The sequence below is a fragment of the Oncorhynchus keta genome, chromosome 27 (genome assembly GCF_023373465.1).
Source record: "Oncorhynchus keta strain PuntledgeMale-10-30-2019 chromosome 27, Oket_V2, whole genome shotgun sequence".
Taxonomy (NCBI): domain Eukaryota; kingdom Metazoa; phylum Chordata; class Actinopteri; order Salmoniformes; family Salmonidae; genus Oncorhynchus; species Oncorhynchus keta.
Window position 1 is genome coordinate 5409550 of NC_068447.1, and position 25637 is coordinate 5435186.

The 25637-nt window shown below is 46.6% G+C and overlaps 1 protein-coding gene and 1 long non-coding RNA gene across 6 annotated transcripts in view; both read left to right on the plus strand.

Annotated features, from left to right (window-relative positions):
* The first annotated feature begins 702 nt into the window (after positions 1 to 702).
* LOC127912571 (uncharacterized) lies at positions 703 to 1466 on the plus strand. 2 transcript variants are annotated; one of them, XR_008083295.1, is made up of 3 exons: positions 703 to 771; positions 832 to 1011; positions 1370 to 1466. It is a non-coding gene; the product is annotated as an uncharacterized LOC127912571 (long non-coding RNA). The 2 variants fall into 2 exon arrangements; XR_008083294.1 differs by lacking the exon at positions 1370 to 1466 and adding an exon at positions 1191 to 1292.
* A 5903-nt stretch (positions 1467 to 7369) lies between these two features.
* lama5 (laminin, alpha 5) overlaps positions 7370 to 25637 on the plus strand; it is a 418234-nt gene continuing 399966 nt past the window's right edge. For 3 of the 4 annotated variants that reach the window (XM_052481312.1, XM_052481311.1, XM_052481313.1), the window contains exon 1: positions 7370 to 7943. In XM_052481312.1, the coding sequence (XP_052337272.1) occupies positions 7641 to 7943 (303 nt within the window). In that variant the 5' untranslated portion in view covers positions 7370 to 7640. The remainder of the gene's footprint in view (positions 7944 to 25637) is intronic. The other variant, XM_052481314.1, reaches the window with a different exon arrangement.

The following is a 25637-nucleotide window of genomic DNA, read 5'->3' on the forward strand; positions in this document are numbered from 1 at the left end:
AGTACCCGACCTCACTGCTCTTGTGGCTGAATAGAAGCAAGTCCCCCTGCAGCAATGTTCCAACATCTAGTGGAAAGCCTTCCCAGAAGAGTGGAGGCTGTTATAGCAGCAATGTTCCAACATCTAGTGGAAAGCCTTCCCAGAAGATTGGAGGCTGTTATAGCAGCAATGTTCCAACATCTAGTGTAAAGCCTTCCCAGACGAGTGGAGGCTGTTATAGCAGCAATGTTCCAGCATCTAGTGGAAAGCCTTCCCAGAATAGTGGAGGCTGTTATAGCAGCAATGTTCCAACATCTAGTGGAAAGCCTTCCCAGAAGAGTGGAGGCTGTTATAGCAGCAATGTTCTAACATCTAGTGGAAAGCCTTCCCAGAAGAGTGGAGGCTGTTATAGCAGCAATGTTCCAACATCTAGTGGAAAGCCTTCCCAGAAGAGTGGAGGCTGTTATAGCAGCAATGTTCCAACATCTAGTGGAAAGCCTTCCCAGAAGAGTGGAGGCAGTTATAGCAACAATGTTCCAACATCTAGTGGAAAGCCTTCCCAGAAGAGTGGAGGCTGTTATAGCAGCAAAGAGGGGGGACCAACTCCATATTAATGCCCATGATTTTGGAATGAGATGTTGGACGAGCAGGTGTCCATACACTTTGGGTCACGTAGTGTATATCTCCCAAATCAAATAAAATTGTATTTGTCACATGGTTGGTAAACAACAGGTGTAGACTAACAGTGAAATGCTGACGGGCCCTTCCCAACAATGTAGAGAGAAACAACAGGTGTAGACTAACAGTGAAATTCTGACGGGCCCTTCCCAACAATGTAGAGAAAAACAACAGGTGTAGACTAACAGTGAAATGCTGACGGGCCCTTCCCAACAATGTAGAGAGAAACAACAGGTGTAGACTAACAGTGAAATGCTGACGGGCCCTTCCCAACAATGTAGAGAGAAACAACAGGTGTAGACTAACAGTGAAATGCTGACGGGCCCTTCCCAACAATGTAGAGAGAAACAACAGGTGTAGACTAACAGTGAAATGCTGACGGGCCCTTCCCAGCAATGTAGAGAGAAACAACAGGTGTAGACTAACAGTGAAATGCTGATGGGCCCTTCCCAACAATGTAGAGAGAAACAACAGGTGTAGACTAACAGTGAAATGCTGACGGCCCTTCCCAGCAATGTAGAGAGAAACAACAGGTGTAGACTAACAGTGAAATGCTGACGGGCCCTTCCCAACAATGTAGAGAGAAACAACAGGTGTAGACTAACAGTGAAATGCTGACGGGCCCTTCCCAACAATGTAGAGAGTAACAACAGGTGTAGACTAACAGTGAAATGCTGACGGGCCTTCCCAACAATGTAGAGAGAAACAACAGGTGTAGACTAACAGTGAAATGCTGACGGGCCCTTCCCAACAATGTAGAGAGAAACAACAGGTGTAGACTAACAGTGAAATGCTGACGGGCCCTTCCCAGCAATGTAGAGAGAAACAACAGGTGTAGACTAACAGTGAAATGCTGACGGGCCCGTCCCAACAATGTAGAGAAAAATAACAGAGAAATAATAGAAACAAAACAACATGATGAATAAATACACAATAAGTAATGATAGAATTTACACAGAGTACTGAGTCCATATACAGGGTTATTAACACAGAGTACTGAGTCCATATACAGGGTTATTAACACAGAGTACTGAGTCCATATACAGGGTTATTAACACAGAGTACTGAGTCCATATACAGGGTTATTAACACAGAGTACTGAGTCCATATACAGGGTTATTAACACAGAGTACTGAGTCCATATACAGGGTTATTTACACAGAGTACTGAGCCCATATAGAGGGTTATTTACACAGAGTACTGAGTCCATATACAGGGTTATTTACAGAGAGTACTGAGACCATATACAGGGAACAATGTCATTGAGGTAGATATGTACCAATCGGTAGGGGTGAAGTGACTAGACAACAGGATAGATAATAAACAGTAGCAGCAGCGTATGTGATGAGTCAAAAAAGTTAGTGCCATAAGGGGCAATGCAGATAGTTTGGGTAGTTAGTGGTTAACTATTTAACTAACTATTTATCAGTCTTATGGTTTGGGGGTAGAAGCTGTTCAGGGTCCTGTTGGTTCCAGACTTGGTGCAGACTTGGTGCAGCTTAGAGACTTGGTACGTTGGTAGCAGAGAGAACAGTCAGCTGAGAGACTTGGTGCGTTGGTAGCAGAGAGAACAGTCAGCTAAGAGACTTGGTACGTTGGTAGCAGAGAGAACAGTCAGCTGAGAGACTTGGTACGTTGGTAAGCGGTAGCAGAGAGAACAGTCAGCTGAGAGACTTGGTGCGTTGGTAGCAGAGAGAACAGTCAGCTAAGAGACTTGGTACGTTGGTAGCAGAGAGAACAGTCAGCTGAGAGACTTGGTACGTTGGTAAGCGGTAGCAGAGAGAACAGTCAGCTGAGAGACTTGGTACGTTGGTAGCAGAGAGAACAGTCAGCTAAGAGACTTGGTACGTTGGTAGCAGAGAGAACAGTCAGCTGAGAGACTTGGTGCGTTGGTAGCAGAGAGAACAGTCAGCTGAGAGACTTGGTGCGTTGGTAGCAGAGAGAACAGTCAGCTAAGAGACTTGGTACGTTGGTAGCAGAGAGAACAGTCAGCTGAGAGACTTGGTACGTTGGTAGCAGAGAGAACAGTCAGCTAAGAGACTTGGTACGTTGGTAGCAGAGAGAACAGTCAGCTGAGAGACTTGGTGCGTTGGTAGCAGAGAGAACAGTCAGCTAAGAGACTTGGTACGTTGGTAGCAGAGAGAACAGTCAGCTGAGAGACTTGGTACGTTGGTAGCAGAGAGAACAGTCAGCTAAGAGACTTGGTACGTTGGTAGCAGAGAGAACAGTCAGCTGAGAGACTTGGTACGTTGGTAGCAGAGAGAACAGTCAGCTGAGAGACTTGGTGCGTTGGTAGCAGAGAGAACAGTCAGCTTAGAGACTTGGTGCATTGGTAGCAGAGAGAACAGTCAGCTGAGAGACTTGGTACGTTAGTAAGCGGTAGCAGAGAGAACAGTCAGCTGAGAGACTTGGTACGTTAGTAAGCGGTAGCAGAGAGAACAGTCAGCTGAGAGACTTGGTGCGTTGGTAGCAGAGATAACAGTCAGCTGAGAGACTTGGTACGTTGGTAGCAGAGAGAACAGTCAGCTGAGAGACTTGGTGCGTTGGTAGCAGAGAGAACAGTCAGCTGAGAGACTTGGTACGTTGGTAGCAGAGAGAACAGTCAGCTGAGAGACTTGGTGCGTTGGTAGCAGAGAGAACAGTCAGCTGAGAGACTTGGTGCATTGGTAGCAGAGAGAACAGTCAGCTGAGAGACTTGGTGCATTGGTAGCAGAGAGAACAGTCAGCTGAGAGACTTGGTGCATTGGTAGCAGAGAGAACAGTCAGCTGAGAGACTTGGTGCGTTGGTAGCAGAGAGAACAGTCAGCTGAGAGACTTGGTACGTTGGTAGCAGAGAGAACAGTCAGCTGAGAGACTTGGTGCGTTGGTAGCAGAGAGAACAGTCAGCTGAGAGACTTGGTGCATTGGTAGCAGAGAGAACAGTCAGCTGAGAGACTTGGTGCATTGGTAGCAGAGAGAACAGTCAGCTGAGAGACTTGGTGCATTGGTAGCAGAGAGAACAGTCAGCTGAGAGACTTGGTGCATTGGTAGCAGAGAGAACAGTCAGCTGAGAGACTTGGTACATTGGTAGCAGAGAGAACAGTCAGCTGAGAGACTTGCCATCTGGTCAACTCATGCTCTGAGTAAGTGTCCTTGTAGTCAGTCTGGCCTTGTAGATGTTAACCTGTGTTAAGGTCTTCGCTACGGAGAAAGAGTTCAGTCAGGAATGCCGTTCTGTGTGTGTGTTTATGTGTGTGTGTGTGTGTGTGTGTGTGTGTGTGTGTGTGTGTGTGTGTGTGTGTGTGTGTGTGTGTGTGTGTGTGTGTGTGTGTGTGTGTGTGTGTGTGTGTGTGTGTGTGTGTGTGTGTGTGTGTGTGTGTGTGTCGGTACACAGCAGAGACAGGTTCTCCCTAATCTCTATACCCCTCTCTCTGAAAGTGTAGACTCACTCAGTCCCCCTCAAATGATTGAACTGGTCCAAGAAACAGTGCGTGGTGGAAAGTCCCTCTTGGCCCAAGCTTACACCAATCCAATGAGTCTGAATCCATAAGGGCAGTAGGGAGGTTCATACACAGGAGGGAATGGTAACACACGTAGAGAAGTGGGACATCTGGCCACAGCTTCCAATGGACCCTACACCCAACAGCACAGGGATCCACACTCCTCATAGCTGCCCATAGACAGCACAGTGATCCACACTCCTCATAGCTGCCCATAGACAGACAGTGATCCACACTCCTCATAGCTGCCCATAGAAAGCACAGTGATCCACACTCCTCATAGCTGCCCATAGACAGACAGTGATCCACACTCCTCATAGCTGCCCATAGACAGACAGGGATCCACACTCCTCATAGCTGCCCATAGACAGACAGGGATCCACACTCCTCATAGCTGCCCATAGACAGCACAGTGATCCACACTCCTCATAGCTGCCCATAGACAGACAGTGATCCACACTCCTCATAGCTGCCCATAGACAGCACAGTGATCCACACTCCTCATAGCTGCCCATAGACAGACAGTGATCCACACTCCTCATAGCTGCCCATAGACAGACAGTGATCCACACTCCTCATAGCTGCCCATAGAAAGCACAGTGATCCACACTCCTCATAGCTGCCCATAGACAGCACAGTGATCCACACTCCTCATAGCTGCCCATAGACAGACAGTGATCCACACTCCTCATAGCTGCCCATAGACAGCACAGTGATCCACACTCCTCATAGCTGCCCATAGACAGACAATGATTCACACTCCTCATATCTAACAGCTAATTTCTTGTTAACAAACTATAGTTTTGGCAAGTCGGTTAGGACATCTACTTTGTGCATGACACAAGTAATTTTTCCAACAATTGTTTACAGACAGGTACACTACTGACAATGCGCTCCCCAAATTTCACCAGGCTCACTGTTCATTAACTCTTGGAAGTGCTTGCACAAAGGATAGTAACATCTCATCCTGTGTTCTTGGAAACTGTATTACAATTCCAGTGGGTCAGAAGTTTACATACACTAAATTGACTGTGCCTTTCAACAGCTTGGAAAATTCCAGAAAATGATGTCATGGCTTTAGAAGCTTCTGATAGGCTAATTGACATAATTTGAGTCAATTGGAGGTGTACCTGTGGATGTATTTCAAGGCCTACCTTCAAACTCTTTGCTTGACATCATGGGGAAATCAAAAGAAATCAGCCAAGACCTCAGAAAACAAATTGTAGACCTCCACAAGTCTGGTTCATCCTTGGGAGCAATTTCCAAACGCCTGAAGGTACCACGTTAATCTGTACAAACAATAGTACGCAAGTATAAACACCATGGGATCACGCAGCCGCCACACCGCTCAGGAAGGAGACGCGTTCTGTCTCCTAGAGATGAACGTACTTTGGTGCGAAAAGTGCAAATCAATCCCAAAACAACAGCAAAGGATTTTGTGAAGATGCTGGAGGAAACAGGTACAAAAGTATCTATATCCACAGTAAAACGAGTCCTATACTGACATAACCTGAAAGGTCACTCAGCAAGGAAAAAAAGCCAGACTACGGTTTGCAACTGCACATGAGGACAAAGATCGCACTTTTTGTCCTCTGATCTGATGAAACAAAAATAGAACTGTTTGGCCATAATGACCATTGTTATGTTTTGAGGAAAAAGGGGGAACCTTGCAAGCTGAAGCACACCATCCTAACCGTGAAGCACGGGGGTGGCAGCATCATGTGGGCGTGCTTTGCTGCAGGTGGGACTGGTTTAAATGTATTTGGCTGAGGTGTATGTGAACTTCCGACTTCAACTGTACATACAATATCTACCTCTGGCAGTATTGTAAAACCCACAGCCGATCCAGTTACAAGATTGTGCCTGTCTACTGCCTACCTGTCTACTGCCTACCTGTCTACTGCCTACCTGTCTACTGCCTACCTGTCTACTGCCTACCTGTCTACTGCCTAGTCTACTGCCTACCTGTCTACTGCCTAGAGGCCTTTCAGTTTATGTCAGTATAGGACTCGTTTTACTGTGGATATAGATACTTCTGTACCTGTTTCCTCCAGCATCTTCACAAGGTCCTTTGCTGTTGTTTTGGGATTGGGATTGCATACTATTGTTTGTACAGATGAACGTGGTACCTTCAGGCATTTAGAAATTGCTCCCAAGGATGAACCAGACTTATGGAGGTTTACAATTTTCTTTCTGAGGTCTTGGCTGATTTATTTTGATTTTCCCATGATGTCAAGCAAAGATGCACTGAGTTTGAAGGTAGGCCTTGAAATACATCCACAGGTACACCTCCAATTGACTCAAATAATGTCAACTAGCCTATCAGAAGCTTCTAAAGCCATGACATAATTTTCTGGAATTTTCCAAGCTGTTGAAAGGCACAGTCAACTTAGTGTATGTAAACTTCTGACCCACTGGAATTGTGATACAGTGAATTATAAGTGAAATAATCTGTCTAAACAATTGTTGGAAAAATTACTTGTGTCATGCACAAAGTAGATGTCCTAACCGACTTGCCAAAACTATAGTTTGTTAAACAATACATTTGTGGAGTGGTTGAAAAACGAGTTTTAATGACTCCAACCTTAGTGTATGTAAACTTCTGTCTTCAACTGTATAATGTTTGACTAAAACGTAACATTTTCAAACCTGACTTACATTGGTACAGGATGATTACACATCTCTCTACTATGTGTGGTAATACTTGGTAACAGATGACTTAATATAACATCACTTGGAGCTGATTTTCCTGGTGTTTTTACAGTCTTTTATGGCCAACAATGATCATTTCACACACACCAATAAAACTTGGGGGGGCAAATAAAACCACCTACGGGCCAAATTCGGCCCGCGGGACGCCAGTTGGGGAACCCTGCACTAGGCTATATATTCTTGGGTGTAGGACCTATATATTCATAGATTGCATTTGGATTAACTGGTACAGTGCTATTTAGGTTATTCGGTCTGACATTCTTGATTTCTTGTTTCTATTTTCGTTGTTCATTAGTATGTGTGTATATTTACATTTTACTGCACCGTTGGGGAGCTTCCCGCTGCAACCGCTATAACATCTGTGTACGCGACCAATACACTTTTATTTTATTGGAGCCAGTCAACCTTGGCGCTGAGCTACCTCGTTCAGCCACTAAGGGCAGAAAAAGAGAGAGAGAGAGGGAATTGAATTGAGAGAGTAGGGGAGGGAGAGAGAACAGAGCACAGATAGTTAGTTAGGTGCTCGCCGGAGCGAGAGATACTCAGACGCTACAGCAAAAGCAGAGCGCATCGACTGTTGTGCACTTCTTCACCGCGCAACGATTCGGAGTTAAACTCTAATTTATATCGTTGTTATATTGCTATACTTCCGATGGTAGCCTACTTTGTAACAACACAGTAAGGTTATAATCTCGGCTGTTCTTTTCTTGAGCATTTCTATTAGTTTTGTCCGTTGTAGCCTAGTCGCCTATTTATCTAACGAACCGCAGAGTAGAGCGCCGGCAGGTGAAGATGGCGAGGGGACTGGTGTTGGGGACTGTATCCCCGGCGGCTGGCGGCCCTGCACAACTTGCGTTGCTGCTGTTATACCCCTTAATCTGCGGCCTCTCGGCGCAGGGCCAGGAACTGCCCACCAACGGGGTGAATGGCTACAGCCTGCACCCACCTTATTTTAACCTGGCAGAAGGGACCAAAATCACAGCGACAGCGACCTGTGGAGAAGGGGACAATGGAAGGTCGATACACGATTTGTATTGCAAGCTGGTCGGGGGGCCAGTGTCAGGGGACCCGAGTCACCAGAGCCAAACCATCCAGGTAAGAACATGGGATATATTTTATTCAACCTGTATTTGTTATTATAGGTTATTCTACTGGGCACAGCACCTCATTTCAACGTGGATCAATGGTGTACAACACACCCTAGCAGCCCCCGTAAGGCGGGTGGCCCCACGGCCTCTGGCGGCCCCCAAGCCAAAATAAGTTCGGTTGGCCCCCAACCTTTCCCCAGATAGCATAAGAACAGGTCATACGCCAATTGCCAAAATGTTTAGAATTACAGGGAAATAAGCTGTAAAAAGGATAAATGTTCACTCGGCCTCATGGCAAAATGTGTAGAACAGCAAGAAATGTGTTTTAAAAATTCAAAATTCTCTCAGAGAATTCCATTTGCTCTGTTAAATATACCCATTGAAATTGACTTTGCTAGCAACAGTGAATAGATTTAGTTATTAATAAGAGAACTCTCTCAATGATCGTTTTTGTCGTGATAGCACATTGGTTGAAGTCAGTGACACATTTTAATAAAGCTTGGTTAAAACTCTGGATGGGAGACCAATTGAATAGCTGTAGTTACACCAACTCTCCAGTAGGTTGTGCTACCCAGCCTGAAGTTTTTTATTTGCTTCTGAATGTGGATAATACAGACACATAATGTTGAAAATCTGATGTTGTTTCAAAGGTACAAATTCAACATATTTTATACGAGGTTTGTCTGTGTTGGAAATTGGTTAGAATGAAGACATAATTCTGTTGTTGAAAATTCCACCCTCAAAAAACAACAGTTGATTGCTTTTTTTTTTTCAAATCCAATGTATTTTCCACGTCACAATACCTTGACAAATGATGTTGAAACAACATTGATTAAACCAGTTTGTGCCCAGTGGGATTTTGCCTGCTTGGATGAAATAAGGCTAGTTTTTTTTAAAAACTGAACTTAATTCCTATAACTGACTAAAAAGTTGTTAATCAATCAAAATGTATTTATAAAGCCCTTTTTACATCAGCTGATATCTCAAAGTGCTGTACAGAAATCCAGACTAAAACCCCAAACAGCAAGCAATGCAGGTGTAGAAGCACGGTGGCTAGGAAAAACTCCCTAGAAAGGCCAAAACCTAGGAAGAAACCTAGAGAGGAACCAGGCTATGAGGGGTGGCCAGTCCTCTTCTGGCTGTGCCAGGTAGAGATTATAACAGAACATGGCCAAGATGTTCAAACGTTCATAGATGACCAGTAGGCTAAAATAATAATAATCACTGTGGTTGTCGAGGGTGCAACAGGTCAGCACGTCAGGAGTACATGTCAGTTGGCTTTTCATAGCCAATCATTCAGAGTTAGAGACAGCAGGTGTGGTAGAGGGAGAGAGTCCAAAACAGCAGGTCTGGGACAGGTAGCACGTCCGGTGAACAGGTCAGGGTTCCATAGCCGCAGGCAGAACAGTCGAAATTGGAGCAGCAGCACAACCAGGTGGACTGGGGACAGCAAGGAGTCATCAGGCCAGTTAGTCCTGAGGCATGGTCCTAGGGCTCAGGTCCTCCGAGAGAGTGAAAGAGAGAATTAGAGAGAGCATACTTAAATTCACACAGGACACCGGATAAGACAGGAGAAATACTCCAGATATAACAGACTGACCCTAGCCCCCCGACACATAAACTACTGCAGCATAAATACTGGAGGCTGAGACAGGAGGGGTCGGGAGACACTGTGGCCCCGTCCGACGATACCCCCGGACAGGGCCAACCAGGCAGGATATAACCCCACCCACTTTGACAACCAGGCAGGATATAACCCCACCCACTTTGACAACCAGGCAGGATATAACCCCACCCACTTTGACAACCAGGCAGGATATAACCCCACCCACTTTGACAACCAGGCAGGATATAACCCCACCCACTTTGACAACCAGGCAGGATATAACCCCACCCACTTTGACAACCAGGCAGGATATAACCCCACCCACTTTGACAACCAGGCAGGATATAACCCCACCCACTTTGACAACCAGGCAGGATATAACCCCACCCACTTTGACAACCAGGCAGTATATAACCCCACCCACTTTGACAACCAGGCAGGATATAACCCCACCCACTTTGACAACCAGGCAGGGTATAACCCCACCCACTTTGACAACCAGGCAGGTTATAACCCCACCCACTTTGACAAAGCACAGCCCCCAACACCACTGTTCGTCTTATTATTAAAACCTTTCTAGAACTTTCTTCCCCTCCTGTTTTGACATTCCTGGGGGTGAGTGACCTGTGCCGTGCGCGCTGTGAACCAAGCAACTGCTGAGTTGTTGCCTAGATATTTGTCCTACTTCAGAATTTCAGTTAAACTCCTTGACGAGCAGCACCCTCTGTAGCTGAGGAACGCTCAACTTCCGCTCTCTTATATATCGAGGGGCGGAGCTGAGTTTTGATAACTGGTCGTTTGATCTGCCTAGCAACAACATTGAGTCTGTCAATACTAAAAAAAAATGTAAAATTCTGAAAATGCTTACCTTGTACCTATATCTGTCCTTGTACAACTGTGGTTCTTCTGAAATTCATACTCTTAATTTTAAAAAACTTTGATCGAAAACACTTTTTTCCTCAATTGTGTTTCTTAACTGCATATGAGCTTTTGAATTGAATCTTAGTTTACATAGTATGTCAAAGCCACTACAGATGACATCTCTTAATTTGATCATCCTGTTGTTGCAGGAAATTTCCTGTACAGCAGGAAATGAAGACTTGTAATATATTCAAGTTTTAAAAAAGTATTCCAAAGTTTGTCATTTCTATTTAAAAATGTCAGACTTTGCCTCCCGGGTGGCGCAGTGGTTAAGGGTACTGTACTGCAGCGCCAGCTGTGCCACCAGAGACTCTGAGTTCGCGCCCAGGCTCTATCGTAACCGGCCGCGACCGGGAGGTCCGTGGGGCGACGCACAATTGGCCTAGCGTCGTCTGGGTTGGGGAGGGTTTTGGCCGGTAGGGATAACCTTGTTTCATCGCGCACTAGCGACTCCTGTGGCGGGCCGGGCGGTGCACAATGTTTCCTCCAACACATTGGTGCGGCTGGCTTCCGGGTTGGATGCGCGTTGTGTGAAGAAGCAGTGCGGCTTGGTTGGGTTGTGTTTCGGAGGACTAATGACTTTCAACCATCGTCTTTCCCGAGCCCGTACGGGAGTTGTAGCGATGAGACAAGATAGTAGCTACTAAAAACAATTGCATACCAGGAAATTGTGGAGGAAAAGTGGTAAAAAAAAATATTTAAAAAAAAATGTCAGACTTGATTTTCCCTAACGAAAAATGTATCAACCCTTACAAAAATGTTTTCATTAATTATAACATTATAATCCTGTTGCTGAGATGCGGCAACGATACGTGATCAACACACAAAACTTGTTGGTTTTATTTAATAAACGTTTGAATTAAAAGTATGAATTTCAGCAGACTGTGGAAGAACCGCATAGCTACAGGACAGACGTAGGTACAAGACAGACGTAGGTACAGGACAGACATAGGTACAGGACAGACATAGCTACAGGACAGACATAGGTACAGGACAGACATAGGTACAGGACAGACGTAGCTACAGGACAGACATAGGTACAGGACAGACATAGGTACAGGACAGACATAGGTACAGGACAGACATAGGTACAGGACAGACATAGGTACAGGACAGACATAGGTACAGGACAGACATAGGTACAGGACAGACATAGCTACAGGACAGACATAGGTACAGGACAGACATAGGTACAGGACAGACATAGGTACAGGACAGACATAGGTACAGGACAGACATAGGTACAGGACAGACATAGCTACAGGACAGACATAGGTACAGGACAGACATAGGTACAGGACAGACATAGGTACAGGACAGACGTAGGTACAGGACAGACGTAGGTACAGGACAGACGTAGGTACAGGACAGACATAGCTACAGGACAGACATAGCTACAGGACAGACATAGGTACAGGACAGACATAGCTACAGGACAGACGTAGGTACAGGACAGACGTAGGTACAGGACAGACGTAGGTACAGGACAGACATAGTTACAGGACAGACGTGGGTACAGGACAGACGTAGGTACAGGACAGACGTAGGTACAGGACAGACGTAGGTACAGGACAGACGTAGGTACAGGACAGACGTAGGTACAGGACAGACGTAGGTACAGGACAGACGTAGGTACAGGACAGACATAGGTACAGGACAGACATAGGTACAGGACAGACATAGGTACAGGACAGACATAGCTACAGGACAGACATAGCTACAGGACAGACATAGCTACAGGACAGACATAGCTACAGGACAGACGTGGGTACAGGACAGACGTAGGTACAGGACAGACGTAGGTACAGGACAGACGTAGGAGCTACAGGACAGACGTAGGTACAGGACAGACGTAGGTACAGGACAGACATAGGTACAGGACAGACATAGGTACAGGACAGACATAGCTACAGGACAGACATAGCTACAGGACAGACATAGGTACAGGACAGACGTAGCTACAGGACAGACATAGCTACAGGACAGACATAGGTACAGGACAGACATAGCTACAGGACAGACATAGCTACAGGACAGACATAGGTACAGGACAGACGTAGGTACAGGACAGACGTAGCTACAGGACAGACGTAGCTACAGGACAGACGTAGCTACAGGACAGACATAGGTACAGGACAGACATAGCTACAGGACAGACATAGCTACAGGACAGACGTAGGTACAGGACAGACATAGCTACAGGATAGACATTGCTACAGGACAGACGTAGGTACAGGACAGACGTAGCTACAGGACAGACATAGCTACAGGACAGACGTAGGTACAGGACAGACATAGCTACAGGACAGACATAGCTACAGGACAGACATAGCTACAGGACAGACGTAGGTACAGGACAGACATAGGTACAGGACAGACATAGCTACAGGACAGACGTAGTAGCTACAGGACAGACATGGGTACAGGACAGACATAGGTACAGGACAGACGTAGTAGCTACAGGACAGACATGGGTACAGGACAGACGTAGGTACAGGACAGACATAAGTACAGGACAGACGTAGCTACAGGACAGACATAGGTACAGGACAGACATAGCTACAGGACAGACATAGCTACAGGACAGACGTAGGTACAGGACAGACATAGGTACAGGACAGACATAGGTACAGGACAGACGTAGGTACAGGACAGACATAGGTACAGGACAGACATAGGTACAGGACAGACATAGGTACAGGACAGACATAGGTACAGGACAGACATAGGTACAGGACAGACATAGGTACAGGACAGACATAGGTACAGGACAGACATAGGTACAGGACAGACATAGGTACAGGACAGACGTAGGTACAGGACAGACGTAGGTACAGGACAGACGTAGGTACAGGACAGACGTAGGTACAGGACAGACGTAGGTACAGGACAGACGTAGGTACAGGACAGACGTAGGTACAGGACAGACATAGGTACAGGACAGACATAGCTACAGGACAGACATAGGTACAGGACAGACATAGGTACAGGACAGACGTAGGTACAGGACAGACGTAGGTACAGGACAGACGTAGGTACAGGACAGACGTAGGTACAGGACAGACGTAGGTACAGGACAGACATAGCTACAGGACAGACATAGGTACAGGACAGACGTAGCTACAGGACAGACGTGGGTACAGGACAGACGTAGGTACAGGACAGACGTAGGTACAGGACAGACATAAGTACAGGACAGACGTAGCTACAGGACAGACATAGGTACAGGACAGACATAGCTACAGGACAGACGTGGGTACAGGACAGACGTAGGTACAGGACAGACGTAGGTACAGGACAGACGTAGGTACAAGACAGACGTAGCGTACAGGACAGACGTAGCTACAGGACAGACGTAGGTACAGGACAGACATAGGTACAGGACAGACGTAGGTACAGGACAGACGTAGCTACAGGACAGACATAGCTACAGGACAGACGTAGGTACAGGACAGACGTAGCTACAGGACAGACATAGCTACAGGACAGACGTAGGTACAGGACAGACATAGGTACAGGACAGACATAGGTACAGGACAGACATAGCTACAGGACAGACATAGGTACAGGACAGACGTAGGTACAGGACAGACATAGGTACAGGACAGACGTAGCTACAGGACAGACATAGGTACAGGACAGACATAGGTACAGGACAGACATAGGTACAGGACAGACATAGGTACAGGACAGACATAGGTACAGGACAGACATAGGTACAGGACAGACATAGGTACAGGACAGACGTAGTAGCTACAGGACAGACGTAGGTACAGGACAGACGTAGGTACAGGACAGACGTAGGTACAGGACAGACGTAGGTACAGGACAGACGTAGGTACAGGACAGACATAAGTACAGGACAGACATAGGTACAGGACAGACATAAGTACAGGACAGACATAGGTACAGGACAGACGTAGTAGCTACAGGACAGACATGGGTACAGGACAGACATAGGTACAGGACAGACGTAGGTACAGGACAGACGTAGGTACAGGACAGACGTAGGTACAGGACAGACGTAGCTACAGGACAGACATAGGTACAGGACAGACGTAGGTACAGGACAGACGTAGGTACAGGACAGACATAGCTACAGGACAGACATAGGTACAGGACAGACGTAGTAGCTACAGGACAGACGTAGGTACAAGACAGACATAAGTACAGGACAGACGTAGGTACAGGACAGACATAGCTACAGGACAGACATAGGTACAGGACAGACGTAGTAGCTACAGGACAGACATGGGTACAGGACAGACATAGGTACAGGACAGACGTAGTAGCTACAGGACAGACATAGGTACAGGACAGACATAGGTACAGGACAGACGTAGGTACAGGACAGACATAGCTACAGGACAGACGTAGGTACAGGACAGACGTAGGTACAGGACAGACGTAGGTACAGGACAGACGTAGGTACAGGACAGACGTAGGTACAGGACAGACGTAGCTACAGGACAGACATAGGTACAGGACAGACGTAGGTACAGGACAGACATAGGTACAGGACAGACATAGCTACAGGACAGACGTAGGTACAGGACAGACATAGGTACAGGACAGACGTAGGTACAGGACAGACGTAGGTACAGGACAGACATAGGTACAGGACAGACGTAGGTACAGGACAGACGTAGGTACAGGACAGACATAGGTACAGGACAGACATAGCTACAGGACAGACGTAGGTACAGGACAGACGTAGGTACAGGACAGACATAGGTACAGGACAGACGTAGGTACAGGACAGACATAGGTACAGGACAGACGTAGGTACAGGACAGACGTAGGTACAGGACAGACGTAGGTACAGGACAGACGTAGGTACAGGACAGACGTAGGTACAGGACAGACATAGGTACAGGACAGACATAGGTACAGGACAGACGTAGTAGCTACAGGACAGACGTAGGTACAGGACAGACATAGGTACAGGACAGACATAGGTACAGGACAGACGTAGGTACAGGACAGACATAGGTACAGGACAGACATAGGTACAGGACAGACATAGGTACAGGACAGACATAGGTACAGGACAGACGTAGCTACAGGACAGACATAGCTACAGGACAGACGTAGGTACAGGACAGACGTAGGTACAAGACAGACGTACGTCCAGGACAGACGTAGCTACAGGACAGACATAGCTACAGGACAGACGTAGGTACAGGACAGACATGGGTACAGGACAGACATAGCTACAGGACAGACGTAGCTACAGGACAGACTACAGGACAGACGTAGCTACAGGACAGACGTAGGTACAAGACAGACGTACGTACAGGACAGACGTAGCTACAGGACAGACATAGCTACAGGACAGACATAGGTACAGGACAGACATAGGTACAGGACAGACATAGGTACAGGACAGACATAGTTACAGGACAGACGTAGCTACAGGACAGACATAGCTACAGGACAGACATAGGTACAGGACAGACATAGGTACAGGACAGACGTAGGTACAGGACAGACATAGGTACAGGACAGACATAAGTACAGGACAGACATAGGTACAGGACAGACATAAGTACAGGACAGACATAGGTACAGGACAGACATAAGTACAGGACAGACATAGGTACAGGACAGACGTAGTAGCTACAGGACAGACATGGGTACAGGACAGACATAGGTACAAGACAGACGTACGTACAGGACAGACGTAGCTACAGGACAGACGTAGGTACAGGACAGACGTAGGTACAGGACAGACATAGGTACAGGACAGACATAGGTACAGGACAGACGTAGGTACAGGACAGACATAGGTACAGGACAGACGTAGGTACAGGACAGACATAGGTACAGGACAGACATAGGTACAGGACAGACATAGGTACAGGACAGACGTAGGTACAGGACAGACGTAGGTACAGGACAGACATAGCTACAGGACAGACGTAGGTACAGGACAGACATAGGTACAGGACAGACATAGGTACAGGACAGACGTAGGTACAGGACAGACATAGGTACAGGACAGACATAGGTACAGGACAGACGTAGGTACAGGACAGACATAGGTACAGGACAGATGTAGCTACAGGACAGACATAGGTACAGGACAGACATAGGTACAGGACAGACGTAGGTACAGGACAGACATAGCTACAGGACAGACGTGGGTACAGGACAGACGTAGGTACAGGACAGACATAGGTACAGGACAGACATAGGTACAGGACAGACGTAGGTACAGGACAGACATAGCTACAGGACAGACATAGGTACAGGACAGACGTAGTAGCTACAGGACAGACGTAGGTACAAGACAGACATAAGTACAGGACAGACGTAGGTACAGGACAGACATAGCTACAGGACAGACATAGGTACAGGACAGACGTAGTAGCTACAGGACAGACATGGGTACAGGACAGACATAGGTACAGGACAGACGTAGTAGCTACAGGACAGACATAGCTACAGGACAGACATAGGTACAGGACAGACGTAGGTACAGGACAGACATAGCTACAGGACAGACATAGGTACAGGACAGACATAGGTACAGGACAGACATAGCTACAGGACAGACATAGCTACAGGACAGACGTAGGTACAGGACAGACGTAGCTACAGGACAGACATAGGTACAGGACAGACGTAGGTACAGGACAGACATAGGTACAGGACAGACATAGCTACAGGACAGACGTAGGTACAGGACAGACGTAGCTACAGGACAGACGTAGCTACAGGACAGACGTAGGTACAGGACAGACATAGGTACAGGACAGACGTAGGTACAGGACAGACGTAGGTACAGGACAGACATAGGTACAGGACAGACATAGCTACAGGACAGACGTAGGTACAGGACAGACGTAGGTACAGGACAGACATAGGTACAGGACAGACGTAGGTACAGGACAGACATAGGTACAGGACAGACGTAGGTACAGGACAGACGTAGGTACAGGACAGACGTAGGTACAGGACAGACGTAGGTACAGGACAGACGTAGGTACAGGACAGACGTAGGTACAGGACAGACATAGGTACAGGACAGACATAGGTACAGGACAGACGTAGTAGCTACAGGACAGACATAGGTACAGGACAGACATAGGTACAGGACAGACATAGCTACAGGACAGACGTAGGTACAGGACAGACATAGGTACAGGACAGACGTAGGTACAGGACAGACGTAGGTACAGGACAGACATAGGTACAGGACAGACATGGGTACAGGACAGACGTAGCTACAGGACAGACGTAGCTACAGGACAGACGTAGGTACAGGACAGACGTAGGTACAAGACAGACGTAGTCCAGGACAGACGTAGCTACAGGACAGACATAGCTACATGACAGACGTAGGTACAGGACAGACATGGGTACAGGACAGACATAGCTACAGGACAGACGTAGCTACAGGACAGACGTAGCTACAGGACAGACGTAGGTACAGGACAGACGTAGGTACAAGACAGACGTACGTAGGACAGACGTAGCTAGGACAGACGTAGCTACAGGACAGACATAGGTACAGGACAGACATAGGTACAGGACAGACATAGGTACAGGACAGACATAGTTACAGGACAGACGTAGCTACAGGACAGACATAGCTACAGGACAGACATAGGTACAGGACAGACATAGGTACAGGACAGACGTAGGTACAGGACAGACATAGGTACAGGACAGACATAAGTACAGGACAGACATAGGTACAGGATGGACATAAGTACAGGACAGACATAGGTACAGGACAGACATAAGTACAGGACAGACATAGGTACAGGACAGACGTAGTAGCTACAGGACAGACATGGGTACAGGACAGACATAGGTACAAGACAGACGTACGTACAGGACAGACGTAGCTACAGGACAGACGTAGGTACAGGACAGACGTAGCTACAGGACAGACATAGGTACAGGACAGACATAGGTACAGGACAGACGTAGGTACAGGACAGACATAGGTACAGGACAGACGTAGTAGCTACAGGACAGACGTAGGTACAGGACAGACGTAGGTACAGGACAGACGTAGGTACAGGACAGACATAGCTACAGGACAGACGTAGCTACAGGACAGACGTAGCTACAGGACAGACATAGGTACAGGACAGACATAGGTACAGGACAGACGTAGGTACAGGACAGACGTAGGTACAGGACAGACGTAGGTACAGGACAGACATAGCTACAGGACAGACGTAGGTACAGGACAGACATAGGTACAGGACAGACATAGGTACAGGACAGACGTAGGTACAGGACAGACATAGGTACAGGACAGACATAGCTACAGGACAGACGTAGCTACAGGACAGACGTAGCTACAGGACAGACGTAGGTACAGGACAGACGTAGGTACAGGACAGACGTAGGTACAGGACAGACATAGGTACAGGACAGACGTAGGTACAGGACAGACGTAGGTACAGGACAGACGTAGGTACAGGACAGACATAGGTACAGGACAGACATAGGTACAGGACAGACATAGGTACAGGACAGACGTAGGTACAGGACAGACATAGCTACAGGACAGACGTAGCTACAGGACAGACATAGGTACAGGACAGACATAGGTACAGGACAGACGTAGGTACAGGACAGACATAGCTACAGGACAGACGTAGGTACAGGACAGACGTAGGTACAGGACAGACATAGGTACAGGACAGACGTAGTAGCTACAGGACAGACGTAGCTACAGGACAGACATAGCTACAGGACAGACGTAGGTACAGGACAGACGTAGCTACAGGACAGACGTAGGTACAGGACAGACGTAGCTACAGGACAGACATAGCTACAGGACAGACGTAGGTACAGGACAGACGTAGTAGCTACAGGACAGACGTAGGTACAGGACAGACGTAGGTACAGGACAGACGTAGGTACAGGACAGACGTAGCTACAGGACAGACATAGCTACAGGACAGACATAGGTACAGGACAGACATAGGTAAAGGACAGACATAAGTACAGGACAGACGTAGCTACAGGACAGACATAGGTACAGGACAGACATAGCTACAGGACAGACATAGCTACAGGACAGACATAGGTACAAGGTAAGCGTTTTCAGAATTTTACATTTTTAGTATTGACTGACTCAATGTTGTTGCTAGGCAGATTACAGACCAGTTATGAAAACTCAACTCCGCCTGGATAGAAGAGAACAGTACTGAGAGTTCCTCAGCTACAGGGGCTGTTATTACATAGAAGAGAACAGTACTGAGAGTTCCTCAGCTACGGTGCTGTTATTGTTGGATAGAAGAGAACAGTACTGAGAGTTCCTCAGCTACAGCTGTTGTTGGATACAGAGACAGTACTGAGAGTTCCTCAGCTACGGTGCTGTTGTTGGATAGAAGAGAACAGTACTGAGAGTTCCTCAGCTACGGTGCTGTTGTTGTTGGATAGAAGAGAACAGTACTGAGAGTTCCTCAGCTACGGTGCTGTTGTTGGATAGAAGAGAACAGTACTGAGAGTTCCTCAGCTACGGTGCTGTTGTTGGATAGAAGAGAACAGTACTGAGACCTCAGCTACGGTGCTGTTGTTGGAGAAGAGAACAGTACTGAGAGTTCCTCAGCTACGGTGCTGTTGTTGGATAGAAGAGAACAGTACTGAGAGTTCCTCAGCTACGGACTGTTGTTGTTGGATAGAAGAGAACAGTACTGAGAGTTCCTCAGCTACGGTGCTGTTGGATAGAAGAGAACAGTACTGAGAGTTCCTCAGCTACGGTGCTGTTGGATAGAAGAGAACAGTACTGAGAGTTCCTCAGCTACGGTGCTGTTGTTGGATAGAAGAGAACAGTACTGAGAGTTCCTCAGCTACGGTGCTGTTGGATAGAAGAGGACAGTACTGAGAGGTCCTCAGCTACGGTGCTGTTGTTGTTGGATAGGAGAACAGTACTGAGAGTTCCTCAGCTACGGTGCTGTTGTTGTTGGATAGAAGAGAACAGTACTGAGAGTTCCTCAGCTACGGTGCTGTTATTGTTGGATAGAAGAGAACAGTACTGAGAGTTCCTCAGCTACGGTGCTGTTGTTGTTGGATAGAAGAGAACAGTACTGAGAGTTCCTCAGCTACGGTGCTGTTATTGGATAGAAGAGGACAGTACTGAGAGTTCCTCAGCTACGGTGCTGTTATTGGATAGAAGAGAACAGTACTGAGAGTTCCTCAGCTACGGTGCTGTTGTTGGATAGAAGAGAACAGTACTGAGAGTTCCTCAGCTACAGTGCTGCTGTTGTTGGATAGAAGAGAACAGTACTGAGAGTTCCTCAGCTACAGTGCTGCTGTTGTTGGATAGAAGAGAACAGTACTGAGAGTTCCTCAGCTACAGTGCTGTTGTTGGATAGAAGAGAACAGTACTGAGAGTTCCTCAGCTACAGTGCTGCTGTTGTTGGATAGAAGAGAACAGTACTGAGAGTTCCTCAGCTACGGTGCTGTTGTTGGATAGAAGAGAACAGTACTGAGAGTTCCTCAGCTACGGTGCTGTTGTTGGATAGAAGAGAACAGTACTGAGAGTTCCTCAGCTACAGTGCTGCTGTTGTTGGATAGAAGAGAACAGTACTGAGAGTTCCTCAGCTACGGTGCTGTTGTTGTTGGATAGAAGAGAACAGTACTGAGAGTTCCTCAGCTACGGTGCTGTTGTTGGATAGAAGAGAACAGTACTGAGAGTTCCTCAGCTACGGTGCTGTTATTGGATAGAAGAGAACAGTACTGAGAGTTCCTCAGCTACGGTGCTGTTGTTGGATAGAAGAGAACAGTACTGAGAGTTCCTCAGCTACGGTGCTGTTGTTGGATAGAAGAGAACAGTACTGAGAGTTCCTCAGTTACGGTGCTGTTGTTGGATAGAAGAGAACAGTACTGAGAGTTCCTCAGCTACGGTGCTGTTGTTGGATAGAAGAGAACAGTACTGAGAGTTCCTCAGCTACGGTGCTGTTGTTGGATAGAAGAGAACAGTACTGAGAGTTCCTCAGCTACGGTGCTGTTGTTGGATAGAAGAGAACAGTACTAAGAGTTCCTCAGCTACGGTGCTGTTGTTGGATAGAAGAGAACAGTACTGAGAGGTCCTCAGCTACGGTGCTGTTGTTGGATAGAAGAGAACAGTACTGAGAGTTCCTCAGCTACGGTGTTATTGTTGGATAGAAGAGAACAGTACTGAGAGTTCCTCAGCTACGGTGCTGTTGTTGGATAGAAGAGAACAGTACTGAGAGTTCCTCAGCTACGGTGCTGTTGTTGTTGGATAGAAGAGAACAGTACTGAGAGTTCCTCAGCTACGGTGTTGTTGTTGGATAGAAGAGAACAGTACTGAGAGTTCCTCAGCTACGGTGCTGTTGTTGGATAGAAGAGAACAGTACTGAGAGTTCCTCAGCTACGGTGCTGTTATTGGATAGAAGAGAACAGTACTGAGAGTTCCTCAGCTACGGTGCTGTTGTTGTTGGATAGAAGAGAACAGTACTGAGAGTTCCTCAGCTACGGTGCTGTTGTTGTTGGATAGAAGAGAACAGTACTGAGAGTTCCTCAGCTACGGTGCTGTTGTTGGATAGAAGAGAACAGTACTGAGAGTTCCTCAGCTACGGTGCTGTTGTTGGATAGAAGAGAACAGTACTGAGAGTTCCTCAGCTACGGTGCTGTTATTGGATAGAAGAGAACAGTACTGAGAGTTCCTCAGCTACGGTGCTGTTGTTGTTGGATAGAAGAGAACAGTACTGAGAGTTCCTCAGCTACGGTGCTGTTATTGTTGGATAGAAGAGAACAGTACTGAGAGTTCCTCAGCTACGGTGCTGTTGGATAGAAGAGAACAGTACTGAGAGTTCCTCAGCTACAGTGCTGTTGTTGTTGGATAGAAGAGAACAGTACTGAGAGGTCCTCAGCTACGGTGCTGTTGTTGGATAGAAGAGAACAGTACTGAGAGTTCCTCAGCTACGGTGCTGTTGGATAGAAGAGAACAGTACTGAGAGTTCCTCAGCTACAGTGCTGTTGTTGTTGGATAGAAGAGAACAGTACTGAGAGTTCCTCAGCTACGGTGCTGTTATTGGATAGAAGAGGACAGTACTGAGAGTTCCTCAGCTACGGTGCTGTTATTGGATAGAAGAGAACAGTACTGAGAGTTCCTCAGCTACGGTGCTGTTGTTGGATAGAAGAGAACAGTACTGAGAGTTCCTCAGCTACAGTGCTGTTGTTGGATAGAAGAGAACAGTACTGAGAGGTCCTCAGCTACGGTGCTGTTGGGATAGAAGAGAACAGTACTGAGAGTTCCTCAGCTACGGTGCTGTTGTTGTTGGATAGAAGAGAACAGTACTGAGAGTTCCTCAGCTACGGTGCTGTTGTTGGATAGAAGAGAACAGTACTGAGAGTTCCTCAGCTACGGTGCTGTTATTGTTGGATAGAAGAGAACAGTACTGAGAGTTCCTCAGCTACGGTGCTGTTGTTGGATAGAAGAGAACAGTACTGAGAGTTCCTCAGCTACGGTGCTGTTGTTGTTGGATAGAAGAGAACAGTACTGAGAGTTCCTCAGCTACGGTGCTGTTGTTGGATAGAAGAGAACAGTACTGAGAGGTCCTCAGCTACGGTGCTGTTGTTGGATAGAAGAGAACAGTACTGAGAGTTCCTCAGCTACGGTGCTGTTGTTGGATAGAAGAGAACAGTACTGAGAGTTCCTCAGCTACGGTGCTGTTGGATAGAAGAGAACAGTACTGAGAGGTCCTCAGCTACGGTGCTGTTGGATAGAAGCGAACAGTACTGAGAGTTCCTCAGCTACGGTGCTGTTGTTGGATAGAAGAGAACAGTACTGAGAGTTCCTCAGCTACGGTGCTGTTATTGTTGGATAGAAGAGAACAGTACTGAGAGTTCCTCAGCTACGGTGCTGTTGTTGGATAGAAGAGGACAGTACTGAGAGTTCCTCAGCTACGGTGCTGTTGTTGGATAGAAGAGAACAGTACTGAGAGTTCCTCAGCTACGGTGCTGTTGTTGGATAGAAGAGAACAGTACTGAGAGTTCCTCAGCTACGGTGCTGTTGTTGGATAGAAGAGAACAGTACTGAGAGTTCCTCAGCTACGGTGCTGTTGTTGGATAGAAGAGAACAGTACTGAGAGTTCCTCAGCTACGGTGCTGTTATTGGATAGAAGAGAACAGTACTGAGAGTTCCTCAGCTACGGTGTTGTTGTTATTGGATAGAAGAGAACAGTACTGAGAGTTCCTCAGCTACTGTGCTGTTATTGGATAGAAGAGAACAGTACTGAGAGTTCCTCAGCTACGGTGCTGTTATTGGATAGAAGAGAACAGTACTGAGAGTTCCTCAGCTACGGTGCTGTTGTTGTTGGATAGATGGCTTAACCACTAGAGGGATTATGTAGCTATATCACAGGAGACTATTTGAGGGAGTAAAATGGGAGGAGTATTTTGAGGGAGTAAAATGGGAGGAGACTATTTGAGGGAGTAAAATGGGAGGAGACTATTTGAGGGAGTAAAATGGGAGGAGACTATTTGAGGGAGTAAAATGGGAGGAGACTATTTGAGGGAGTAAAATGGGAGGAGACTATTTGAGGGAGTAAAATGGGAGGAGACTATTTGAGGGAGTAAAATGGGAGGAGACTATTTGAGGGAGTAAAATGGGAGGAGACTATTTGAGGGAGTAAAATGGGAGGAGCTATTTGAGGGATTAAAATGGGAGGAGACTATTTGAGGGAGTAAAATGGGAGGAGACTATTTGAGGGAGTAAAATGGGAGGAGACTATTTGAGGGAGTAAAAATGGGAGGAGACTATTTGAGGGAGTAAAATGGGAGGAGACTATTTGAGGGAGTAAAATGGGAGGAGACTATTTGAGGGAGTAAAATGGGAGGGGAGTAAAATGGGAGGATACTATTTGAGGAAAAATGGGAGGAGACTATTTGAGGGAGTAAAATGGGAGGAGACTATTTGAGGGAGTAAAATGGGAGGAGACTATTTGAGGGAGTAAAATGGGAGGAGACTATTTGAGGGAGTAAAATGGGAGGAGACTATTTGAGGGAGTAAAATGGGAGGAGACTATTTGAGGGAGTAAAATGGGAGGAGACTATTTGAGGGAGTAAAATGGGAGGAGACTATTTGAGGGACTGGGAGGAGCTATTTGAGGGATTAAAATGGGAGGAGACTATTTGAGGGAGTAAAATGGGAGGAGACTATTTGAGGGAGTAAAATGGGAGGAGACTATTTGAGGGAGTAAAATGGGAGGAGACTATTTGAGGGAGTAAAATGGGAGGAGACTATTTGAGGGAGTAAAATGGGAGGAGACTATTTGAGGGTGTAAAATGGGAGGAGACTATTTGAGGGAGTAAAATGGGAGGAGACTATTTGAGGGAGTAAAATGGGAGGAGACTATTTGAGGAGTAAAATGGGAGGAGACTATGAGGGATTAAAATGGGAGGAGACTATTTGAGGGAGTAAAATGGGAGGAGACTATTTGAGGGAGTAAAATGGGAGGAGACTATTGAGGGAGTGAGGGACTATGTAAAAAAATGGGAGGAGACTATTTGAGGAAGTAAAATGGGAGGAGACTATTTGAGGGAGTAAAATGGGAGGAGACTATTTGAGGGAGTAAAATGGGAGGAGACTATTTGAGGGAGTAAAATGGGAGGAGACTATTTGAGGGAGTAAAATGGGAGGAGACTATTTGAGGGAGTAAAATGGGAGGAGACTATTTGAGGGAGTAAAATGGGAGGAGACTATTTGAGGGAGTAAAATGGGAGGAGACTATTTGAGGGAGTAAAATGGGAGGAGACTATTTGAGGGAGTAAAATGGGAGGAGACTATTTGAGGGAGAAAAATGGGAGGAGACTATTTGAGGGAGTAAAATGGGAGGAGACTATTTGAGGGAGTAAAATGGGATGAGTATTTTGTAGTTTAATTCCTCGTTGTATATAAGATTGTATCAATATGTTGACAAAACAATTCAAGACTGTTATTGTTTCCCTTCAATAAAATCAAATCAAATCAAATTTATTTATATAGCCCTTCGTACATCAGCTGATGTCTCAAAGTGCTGTTCCGAAACCCAGCCTAAAACCCCCAAACAGCAAGCAATGCAGGTGTAGAAGCACGGTGGCTAGGAAAAACTCCCTAGAAAGGCCAAAACCTAGGAAGAAACCTAGAGAGGAACCAGGCTATGTGGGGTGGCCAGTCCTCTTCTGGCTGTGTCGGGT